The sequence below is a fragment of the Salvia hispanica genome, chromosome 2, assembly GCF_029641045.1.
Source record: "Salvia hispanica isolate PSC_SH4W2 chromosome 2, Shi_PSC_v1, whole genome shotgun sequence".
Taxonomy (NCBI): domain Eukaryota; kingdom Viridiplantae; phylum Streptophyta; class Magnoliopsida; order Lamiales; family Lamiaceae; genus Salvia; species Salvia hispanica.
In genome coordinates, this window is record NC_142693.1 from 5,846,191 (window position 1) to 5,858,349 (window position 12,159).

Consider the following 12,159-nt stretch of genomic DNA (forward strand, 5'->3'; position numbering starts at 1 on the left):
GGGCCGCCGTGCGCCCCCTCTCTCTCTCCCCCATATGGCCGATATATCGGCCCTAGCCGATGAGAAGGGCCCTCCGATCGGCCCTCCATTGTGGAGGAAGGGCCGCCGGTCGGCCCTTTGATCTTTTTTTTTTTTTTAATTTTTTGTGCTGAAAAAGAATGAGAGAGAGGAAGAAACAAGGAGGAAGAAGAAGAAGAATGGAGGAAGAAGAAGAAGAAGAAGAAGAAGAAAGCGGCGGTTGTGTGAGGAGGATTAACCCTAATAATTTATATTTAAACTATAAATTAGTGGGCCAATAAATTTGTTAAATAGATAGACTATAAATGAATGGGCCAATAATTTTATTAAATGAATGGACTATATTTGGGATGGGCTAATTTAGGTTTTCATTTAGTTAATTAATAAGTTGTCACATATTTGAGATAAATTAAAATTTATTTCATGTACTATAATATTTTTACATTTTAATTTAATTAAGTTAATAATATATTAAATATATAAGTGCTAAAAAATTAAAACAAAATAAATGATGATGTGGAAATGGGAAGGCCCTATGGAAGGGCCCTTCCATTGTGGGAAGATAGGCCCTCTCAAAAATTGATGATGTGGAAATAATAAAAAAAGAAGGGCCCTATGGGAGGGCCCTTCCATTGCTAGTGCTCTAAACATATGATCGAAATAAGAATTTGATTCGGAATATTTACTTTTTGAAATTGAGTCCTAAACAAATGAAATCATCGTACAATCGGTCAAGGGATGATTAAAAACTAACGGTCAATGGACGATTAAGCGAAATTTTAAATAAATTAGAATATTAATCCATAATTAATTAAAATAAAATAAAAAATAAGAAATTCATTTTATCTCTCTTCTCTCCCATCTCTCTTCCCTCTCCTGTCAGCCACAAATCACATGAACTCCGACTCACAGGAAATCTGGCATCAGAAAACAAATTTTACACATGGTAAGCATCTACTTATTGATCCCAAATAAAGAATCTCAATTTATCTTAGACGCGAATTTTAAAAAATAAATTTAATGAATAATTAGTGAAATAAGTACATGGGAAAATTATTGAAATGTGAATCTACTATTACATGCCTATTAATTTCATAAATGAGTAATGAATTTATAAAATATAAAGTCATTGATAAAAAATAGCAAAATTTGATTGAAAGCTTAAACTTTAATTTAGGATCCAAGTAGTATCAAATTTTGGAAAATACAGCGGATATTGTAAATTTGATGCATTCTGTTAGGAGTATAAAGGTGCCAGGCAAAATAGAGCACGAGAGGCGCTCGAACACAATACCGGAATGAATCAGTAACGACTTTGATAAAAGGAACTCGGCTTTATATAACTGAAATTCAGTTACTGAATGGAGGGAAATGAAAACGAAATAATAATCCTCACACAAGAGGCCTACGATATAAAATCATCCTTAACCAATCTCTCCAACATAATATTATATCTTCCTGATCTCTAATATATAAATTAACCAAAATAACAAATCAGCAAATAAATCTCTGAACTGTTAAGTGCTTCCTTCTGCCAAGTTATCTTCTTGCAACAGCCAAATGATCTCCCGCTCTCCACGCTTGTAAATCTTCCGCCTCTGATCTCCGTTGTCTGTATCACAATCACATTTGTTTAAAACTACTGAAATTTAGCTCTTAGAAGGCTGGGATATTTTTTTGCAAAATGCACCAAAAAATTCTGGAATTCATCTTTGAATTCTAATTTCTAAAGTTGCACAGAAAAATGCACATCACAGTTAAATTCAAGGTGCACAAAGCAGAGATTGCATATTCAAACTGATTATCAAAGTTGAGAAATACTAAAATAGAGCATAGCAATGCATTGATCACAGAGTTTCAAACAATCCCAATCAATTCAAAACAGCAAAAGTTCAAAACAAACAAGGACAGATAGATGGCATATCCAAAAGGTCGAAATGGTCTAAGCAAGTTATAAATAATAATGTCATCAGTTCACCTTATTAAGCTACCTAGTTTTTGTTTTGATGATAAGGAGCAAGTAGAAGAAAGATCGATTTACCGGCCGTATTCGATAGATTGACCGGCTGTACCCGAACCACATTTCCAAAACGAGAAGTCAAACATCTTGACTGTTCCAGAAGCAGAAGCTAAACCGATGGATATAGAAACTGATTCACATGCTAACTCAACGTCGTGCAAGGTGTAGAATTCCTCCAGATCCAGCATTTCTTCCTCTTGCGTGATGTTTATCTTCTCTAAAGATTTTGCATTCTCAACGAAGAATCTGATAAGCTCTACCAAGTTCTCCAGGTCGCAGGCCGTAAAAATCTCAATTACTTTCAGCTTGTGTGATATCATAGGGACATCGATTTTCCTGGACTCCCAACTGATTATCCCGGGGAGCTGAAGCATTATCAACCATATTTTAGTTATAAACATAGACTCTACATGCTTCAAATAATATGGTATCAAACAAACTGTACCTCAGTGAATCGGATGCATAGAGTTTCAAGATTACGAGAAAGCTGGAGTAGCTTTATTAGACCCTCCATATGGTCCCCCGTGAATTCCATATCAACCTTCAAGCTGCTCAGACTGTCGAGAGGACTGAAGTCGCCAACATATTTTTCAAATTCAGGAGAGTAGTACTAACAAAGAAGAAAGCACATGATAATTACATTTACAGATATGAATATCCATCACCAACTCGTACGCAACTTATAAGTATATAGTGATACACACAACTAAAATATATACCCTTAAAATCTAGCAGAATGTTCGTTCAATAAGAAGTTTTTATAATGGACATCACAGTACTAACAGAATGTTCAATCACTCAAGCTGCACAAAACTACCACTAACATGTCTCTAAGCTGCACAAAAATACCACTAACATGTCCCTAAGCTGCACAAAAATGCCATTAACATGTCTTTAAATGTACAATTATGTCAAAAGTATTGCAGAAATTCAAAATTAGAAGATAAAAAATGATAGTAATATACTACTAGTACTACCATTACTATAGTATTTAATCTACACATACCAGGACAAAATTTGGCGACACTGATAACTCCTGGACATGACGAATACCTAAAACCATAGCACCTAAGTCCCCTGGTGTATTTTGATATCGGAGCTCAATGGAGGCATTCTTCAAAAATAGCATATCCGAGGATTGACTAAGCTGTAGCACTGGCCCGATATACCAGAAAGATACAAGTTTTGGAGTATGAAGTTCCAGCTCCCCGTCGAACATGCATGCATAATCCCACCAATCAGGGCCACTGTTTACAAAGTTCAAAGTTCTAAGGTTATTGGCAGAAATTTTGAGATGGTTTCTCATCACAAAACAACAATGTTCCAGAGATAAAGTCTCAAGAACACCACAATCACTGAACACATTCGCAGCTATATCAGAATCATCAAACTGGACCCCAACCAAATTTAGGGTCTTGAGATTTGAAAAGCTTGTCAATGGTTGCAACTCAACCAGGCTATTCACGCCCTGTATAAATGCGTCAATGTGAGTTGGTACACCACAATCAATTGGACACTGCAGGATTCCATATCCAGTAAAAATATCAAGTTCTTGGACTTCTTTCAAAGCGCAAAGATATAAAAGTGAATCAAGCTGAATGGTATCACAGACTTCACAGTAGAGCCGAAGTCTACAAATGGGTGAGCTGATCACGATTGCGCACTTGACAAATACCCAAAATTTTATCACGCATTCATTGTAACTCAAATTTAGGCAGCGCTCCTGGTTCCGGAAATCTCTAAAATCGAAGTTCAAGCATGGTGTTGAATGCCAGAAGTATCTCCATTTTCTTGACAGCACGCCGGTTTTCACAACTTCATTCATGCTGAGAAACAATAGAATGTGGTCTAGGATTTCAGAGGGCAGACTACTTAGCCTGTCATGAGATTCCTGTTCAATATTTTTTTCATTCTCAGTTTGTGTCCATTTTATATTTTTAGTCGAAATCCCCATTTCTTCAAATGCAGCAAATAGTGCACTTATCCCTGCAAACAATAGAAGAGCTTCTTTATTCATCAAAAAGATTTTTGTTTAATACCCCTAACAAATTAAAAGACTAAAAATACCCTCAGGCTCCGTCCAGTATCATGGAATTGGGCATACGGAACTTGAATTGGTACCGCAAAAAATGGAATTTAATTGAATTACAATTCCAATTCATCCCAATTCCACAATTTGAATTCTATATCAAAAGTAGATAACTAGAATTCCAAATAGTTACTTTAAATTAGGCATATATTGCACACAATACACACACACTACACACAAACTACACATACATTTTACACACATTGCACACATATTGCACATGGAAAGACTATTTTTGACTTCTCGAGATAACCTATAGCGGGGAAGAGAGGGGGCGGGGAAGAAAATTCAGCCAATTGAGTAGCGGAGGTAACAAGGTTTCACAATTCACTAGTTATACCTAAAGAAAGAATATTTTGACAACGCGGATACAGCCCCTTTTCCGAAAATGTTACTAAAGAAAAAGTTGGATACATCAACTAAATAAATTTAAAAGCAAGAGTACATAAATAGGAAGAAAAATTCAGCCAATTGAGTAGCGGAGGTAACAAGGTAACACATATATTGCACACAATACACACACATTTCACACACATTGCACACATATTGCACATGGAAAGACTATTTTTGACTTCTCGAGATAACCTATAGCGGGGATGAGAGGGGGCGGGGAAGAAAATTCAGCCAATTGAGTAGCGGAGGTAACAAGGTAACACATATATTGCACACAATACACACACATTTCACACACATTGCACACATATTGCACATGGAAAGACTATTTTTGACTTCTCGAGATAACCTATAGCGGGGAAGAGAGGGGGCAGGGAAGAAAATTCAGCCAATTGAGTAGCGGAGGTAACAAGGTTTCACAATTCACTAATTATACCTAAAGAAAGAATATTTTGACAACGCGGATACAGCCTCTTTTCCGAAAATGTTACTAAAGAAAAAGTTGGATACATCAACTAAATAAATTTAAAAGCAAGAGTACATAAATAGGAAGAAAAATCTGACATAGATCATGGTATTTACCACTGAGTGGAATCACATGAATGTGATTTCATTTATGCCAAGTTGCCAACCAATACGCTGTATTTGTTATTCCATTAGTAAAAGCACTACCCCATTTTATTTTACCGGAAAATACTAATTTATCTAAACAACACGAAATGAATATGACTGAGTTAATAACTTACTGAATTAGCAATAACAGGCTATTAACAGCCAATAAGTATGAACAGGCTATCTAAACACACGCTGCACACACATTGCACACATACACTATAATTTCTTCAAACTCTATTCCATATCAATTACAACATTTTTACAGAACAAAGGATTTGATATGGAATTATAATACAATTCATAGAATTCAAATTCCAATTCTGTGCACCGAACGGAAAATATTGAATCCAAAAAAAAGTCACTGTGAAAATTGAATACATGCTTTACTTTCTCATACATCTCAACCAAGATTTTTTGGGAGAAGTGTATGGTGTTCACATTTCTATAACTGGATCTCATAATAGTAATACTGCAGCTATACATTAACACCATGTCCCGAGAGAAACTCAACATAAATACTCAAATTTCTAAATGCCTATAAGAAATGTTCAACAGATCAGATCCAAGTCTGATATGAGCAGCAATAACAGATGCAGATTGACAAAACAAACATTCAATGTATTATAAAGGCTCATGCAGAGATTAATATCTAAACAATCAAATGATTTACATTTTATAGAAATTAAATTTAAATGAAAATGATCTTAAATTGGAGGCAAATGTCTTAAAATCCGTACAATCAATAAGATAATTATCTTAACAACAAGAGGCTCACTGCAAATGAAAAGATGAATTTTGACTTCTAGAGAAAACCTATAGCGGGGAAGAGAGGGGATGGGGCAGAAAAAGTCACTGATAGAGATAATATCCAGATTGAATACATGCTTTACTTTCTCATACATCTCAACCAAGACTTTTTTATGGAGAAGTGTAGGGTGTTCACATTTTAATAACTGGATCCCATAACACTGTCGCTATACATTAATACCAAGCTTCAAAAAAACTCAACATAAATGACCAAATTGACAAATGCATATAAGAAATGTTCAACAGACACAGATCCAAGTCTGGATATGAACAGCAATAACAGATGCAGATTGATAAAAAAACAGTCAATGAATTATAAAGGCTCATGCAGTGATGAATATCTAAACAATCAAATGATCTACATTTTATAGAAATTAAATTTAAATCAAAATGATCTTAAATTGGAGGCAAATGTATTAAAATCCGTACAATAAATTATTCATAAGACAATTATCTTAACAACAAGGAACTCACTACAGATGAAAATACTATCTTTGACTTCTCGAAAAAACCAATACCAGGGCAAAGGGGGAGGTGGGGCAGAAATATTCACTGTAAAAATGTATCATCCAAAGAAAATATCCAGATTGAATACATGCTTTTACTTTCTCATATATCTCAACCAAGATTTTTATGGAGAAACATATGGTCTTCACATTTCTATAACTGGATCTCATAATACTGTCGCTATACATTAATACCATGCCACAAAACAAACACAACCTAAATGACCAAATTGCCGAATGCCTAACAGAAATAATCAATAGATACAGATCCAAGCCTGATATGAGCAGCAGCAACAGATGCACATTGATAAAACAAACAGTCAATGAATTATAAAGGCTCATGCAGGGATGAATATCTAAACAATCAAAAGATCTACATTTCATAGAAATACAATTTAAATCAAAATGATCTTAAATTGGAGGTAAATGTATTAAAATCCGTACAATTAAATACTTCAATAAAGATAATTATCTTAACAAGAAGAAGCTCACTGCAAATGGAAAGACTATTTTTGACTTCTCGAGATAACCTATAGCGGGGAGGAAAATTCAGCCAATTGAGTAGCGGAGGTAACAAGGTTTCACAATTCACTAATTACACCTGAAGAAAGAATATTTTGACAACGCGGATACAGCCTCTCCTCCGAAAAAGTTACTAAAGAAAAAGTTGGATACATCAACTAAATAAATTTAAAAGCGAGAGTACATAAAAATAGGAAGAAAAATCTGACATGGATCATGCTATTTACCACTGAGTGCTATCACATGAATGTGATTTCATTTATGCCAAGTTGCCAACCAATACGCTGTACTTGTTATTCCATTAGTAAAAGCACTACCTCATTTTATTTTACCGGAAAATACTAATTATGTATCTAAACAACACGATACATTTTACAGAAATAAGATTTAAATCAAAATGATCTTAAATTAGAAGCAAATGTATTGGAATCCATACAATTATATAATTCAATAAGATAATTATCTTAACAACAAGAAGCTCACTGCAAATGGAAATACATTTTTTTACTTCTAGAGAAAACCTATAGTGGGGAAGAGAGGGGGTGGGGCAGAAAAAGTCACTGTCAGAGATAACATCCAGAATGAATACATGCTTTACTTTCTAATACATCTCAACCAAGAATTTTTTTGGAGAATTGTATGGTGTTCACATTTCTATAACTGGATCTCATAATACTGTCGCTATACATTAATACCATGCCCCAAAACAAACTCAACATAAATGACCAAATTGCCGAATGCCTAAACGAAATGTTCAACAGATACAGATCCAAGCCTGATACGAGCAGCAACAACAAATGCAGATTGATAAAACAAACAGTCAATTAATAATAAAGCCTCGCCCAGTGACGAATATCTAAACAATCAAATGATCTGCATTTCATAGAAATTAAATTTAAATCAAAATGATATTAAACAGATACAGATCCAAGCCTGATATGAGCAGCAATAACAGATGCAGATTGACAAAACAAACAGTCAATGAATTATAAAGGCTCATGCATAGATGAATATCTAAACAATCAAATGATCTACATTTTATAGAAATTAAATTAAAATCAAAATGATCTTTAATTGGAGGCAAATTTATATAAATCCGTACAATTAAATAATTCAATAAGAAATTTATCTTAACAAGAAGCTCACTGCAAATGGAAAGACTGTTTTCGACTTCTCAAGAAAACCTATAGCGGCGAGAGGGGGCGAGGCAGAAAATTCAGCCAGTTGAGTGCGGCGGCAACAAGGTTTTTCTCCAATCAATATTTATACCTAAAGAAAGAAAATTTGACAGCGCAGATTTTTGACAACACGGATACATCAACTAAATAAATGTAAAAGTGAGAGTACATAATAAGGAAGAAAAATCTGACATGGATCATGGTATTTCCCACTGAGAGGTATCACATGAATGTGATTTCATTTATGCCAAGTTTCCAACCAATACACTGTATTTGTTATTCCATTAGAAGCACTACCCCATTTTATTTTATCAGCAAATACTAATCATATATCTAAACAACGCGAGATGAATATGATTGAGTTAATAACTTACTGAATTAGCACTAACAGGCTATTAACAGCCAATCAGTATGAGACCATAAATCATTCTGATAATGTTTTTCAATGTCACTAAATGTGCTTTACTACATTATTATCCGCAAAATAAATAAATAAAGAAAATCCTCTGCGTCTAATATCCCTTCTATATTTTGGAACACAGAGATGTTTAATGTTTCCATAGACTCTCAATGGTTACAATTGCATATCTCAGGAGTTTATTCTCGTAAATTGTAAATCTAAAAATAATTTAGAAATAGACTAAACTCTAAATCTAAAAATAATTTAGAAATAGACTATCAAATGTCATTCAAAATCAAAATACTTCTGCTGAGCATTTCAAATATATTAAGCAGAATCTAACCAAAACATGAAAGACACAGTATCATTTTAATTTTAGCACTTGCACTTGCACACCCATGCAAAACAAAGATAGCAAAGTCTATCATACAAATTAAGATATGATTAAAAATATGTAAAAACTTTCACATGTATGAAATTGAAGTTGATGTCATACTTTATTAACTAAGAGCTAATTGTGTTGTATTCTGCCAAGTAACGTAATTTAGCTTGGTTTTTGTAGTTTATGTCCTAGTATACCCATCATCTACAGGAGAGGAGATGAAACTCCCTCAATTAGTATTTAGTGGCAGTAAAACTAGAAAATGTCTGATAAAGAAAGGATAATCAAGGAAATGTAAACTACAGTTGGAAAACAATAAGAAAAACTATTGGCATAAATTTTTGGATCGTTGAATGGCTAGTTTATCTCTGTACTTGATTTGCAGATATCTATAAGTAATGCATTGTTACATAAGGTTGTCTGTAAAAAAAAGTAGGAATCAAGTTAGACTAAAGGAAAAAGACCATTAGACTTGATGGGGATGGGGGCAAGGTACTCAATCTCATCTCGGATTATTATTTACCTGTTTTTATTCAATTCTCTCCAATTGAAAAGAAAAATGATCCTTTTTCTACACTTTTATGCCTCTTTAACTCCATCATATATGAAGTAAATAACATTTAATACAACTTAGCCACTAACACCAAATTAACGGAGTACCCTACATGATAATTCTTTATTTTCTTTAGAGCCAAAGACTATTACATTCATATATCCGGAGGACCAAAATGACCAAGTGTAGATGGCAATGATTCACATAGATATGTTGCGCAAATCCTTTTATGTTCTTCCATCATGAACAGGCTAAAGATACAGGTTCAAAAACCCAGGTAAATGTTTTAAACTAGCTTGCACGTGCAACATTCTAAGCATACTAAGCAAGTTATAGTACTTCTAAATCAAGATCAGTGGACGAATAAAGACTAATTAAAGTGTACTTTGAACCTCATTTCACTGCATCTTTTCTCTTGATATTTCTACTCTACATTCTTACACATTTCAACATTACTATTGTTTTAGGCTGTCTGCAATCATCCTTAGATTAGAAAACTTCGTTTTTTTCTTTTTGTTTTTTCATTTTTGTTAATACCTGTGGATTTTCTTTACAATTTGTCATCCATAAATAAGTGAAAAACTCATCAGACAAGTCATATCACAATCATTGAATATACGAGTAAAAAACTAAATGTGATTGTTAATTAAAGTTAAATTCCTTTCATATATGATAATACATCTATTGAAAAAATCACCCTCTCAAGCGACAAAACAGGAAACAGAATTGACAACTTATTGGCTGCATCCTATATTCCTATATAAAATACCAGGAAAATTATGTATAATAATATGTATTATGTTTACAAGAGAGATGTGAAGCAGTATCCACATACCTTAGCAAGAAGAGTGGACATTGGACATAGTCACATCATCAAGCCCAATCAACCTTGCAGAACAAGGTAAGCGGTTTTTTGTATCCACCCACAAGGTAATCATAGAAGGCTAGGCTGACTGAGACATTATCCGAAGAGACTGCGCATTCATCCAATGTAGCAGATAAAGAGCAAGTTCGGAAGACAAATCATGAGCTCAGCATTGAAATATAGTCTACAACTCAAATTTTCTCACGGCCATACAGATTCGTGATTGTTAGATTCTTGAGTACTTCCTGAACCATCAATCTACTCAAGGCCCATGACTTGGCAATCTTATAAGTAGACATTCTTGTGCTTAATACAATCACGTAAAAGAAATTTCTCAGCAACCTCACCTCATATGAGAAATCTCGTCAAGACTACTTTGGTTACTCCAAAATGCTATTACTTGCAATGAGATGTTTTGTTACTACAATGTAACCTTCCAATGTTTCACAAAGGACGTGAGGGATGAACTCATGAGCAGTGTAATCATCACGAAAGCAAAGTTCTCGAACCTTCTTCCCAGCTACAACATTGAGGAGCTCATTCAGCTGCTTCATTATGTGTCATCAGTACATACATTTGATCCTTATAGGTCGAGAGAGCCATCCATCTCTTATAAGTAAAGACCAATTGATAAATCCCAAATCATCGAAATCCACTTCACAAACCAATATATGTTGAAAACTAAGTAAAGCATCAAAGTCCAAACATACTTCCATCTTTTCGACAGCAAGCTAATCCACACGGCATTTAGAAAATCAGTGTGGGAAAGCATGAATTTTGAGTTCTTAATCTGTTGTAAAACGGAGGCCATTTGCATGAACAAATTCAAGTATCCAAAAAAGGCGTATTTCAAGCAGTCTTAACAATCGGCTACTCTCTGCATATTCGAAAGAAAAAGAGCCCTAAATTCATAACAACACAGAACGCCTGAAACCTGTTTCTGCAGCTCAAATAAAATCCGTTGCGATCTCTTATCAATATAAAGGCATTACAAAAAATCCATCTTCCCTTTCCTCCACAAGTATGCATAAATTAAGCATTACAGAAACCTGATGAAGACTGAAGCAATGCCCCTTATTCGATTAACAGGAGAAGTGCACGGCCAACACAAAAATTGAGAAATCGGCTGCAGCCTGCAATGATAGTGAGCCATGAGAAGCTTCATATTTCAGTCAATCGATCCAAATTGTGATCGGAAACTGCAATTTTTGTGATCGGTCACAAAAAAATGACGCAATTTGATATACTCTGCTAATTAAACTATGGCAAATTGCCTCTTCCGAAATCAGCTGAAAAATAAGTTTGATGATCTGTAGATCTAATATAGAAATCAGAACATTATATTTGGACTGTTGCGATTGATTAATTAAATTATGGCAAATTGTTGAAAAACAATTACACATACGTTATTGATCATTGGATAATTTACGAATAATCCAAACATTATTTGTTTTACAGTACTATACAGATTTTTTAAATCTTGAACTAATATATAACCAAATTTTATGTCTTTTTTTTACATTATTTGCTTCAGGTTTATCTTTTTACTTCTATTTGAACGTTTTACTTTTTTTAATAATAACTCGCCGTAGCTGCAGACTTGAGCATGTCTCTCATTAAAAAACTACTATGATCATACTAAAATTTTTAAGTATTTGCAAATTGGCTTTTCATTTGGAATAGTTTTATCACGAGAACATAATTTGATTTCATATTTTCAAATTCATTTATCAAGATGATTTTTCATCTAACAATGTTAATTTAGTTATCAAAAGTCATTTTTTTATTAAATTAGAGTATGGCACGATTGT

The 12,159-nt window shown here is 33.9% G+C and overlaps 1 protein-coding gene across 3 annotated transcripts; it reads right to left on the bottom strand.

Moving 5' to 3' along the window:
* Positions 1-1,332: 1,332 nt before the first annotated feature.
* On the bottom strand, positions 1,333-11,746 carry LOC125200668 (putative F-box/FBD/LRR-repeat protein At1g78760). 3 transcript variants are annotated; one of them, XM_048098383.2, is made up of 6 exons: positions 10,319-11,746; positions 8,117-8,239; positions 3,045-4,024; positions 2,484-2,648; positions 2,060-2,403; positions 1,333-1,630 (listed from the first exon to the last, which is right to left on the bottom strand). In XM_048098383.2, the coding sequence occupies exons 3-6, from the start codon at positions 3,990-3,992 to the stop codon at positions 1,558-1,560; spliced, it is 1,530 nt and encodes a 509-aa protein (XP_047954340.1). In that variant the 5' UTR covers positions 3,993-4,024; positions 8,117-8,239; positions 10,319-11,746; the 3' UTR covers positions 1,333-1,557. The 3 variants fall into 3 exon arrangements, with proteins under 3 accessions (XP_047954340.1, XP_047954339.1, XP_047954338.1); XM_048098382.2 differs by lacking the exon at positions 8,117-8,239; XM_048098381.2 differs by lacking the exons at positions 8,117-8,239; positions 10,319-11,746 and having other exon boundaries at positions 3,045-8,104.
* Positions 11,747-12,159: the final 413 nt, after the last annotated feature.

What these genes read in the sequence shown, in the direction of transcription:
- LOC125200668 (XM_048098381.2), bottom strand. Translation starts at nt 4,055, where the DNA reads ATGAATAAAGAAGCTCTTCTATTGTTTGCAGGGATAAGTGCACTATTT. An exon ending in TGTCGCCAAATTTTGTCCTG is followed by an intron (nt 2,649 to 3,044) that starts GTATGTGTAGAT and finishes CTTCTTTGTTAG; the next exon opens with TACTACTCTCCTGAATTTGA. An exon ending in CAATCTATCGAATACGGCCG is followed by an intron (nt 1,631 to 2,059) that starts GTAAATCGATCT and finishes ATTGTGATACAG; the next exon opens with ACAACGGAGATCAGAGGCGG.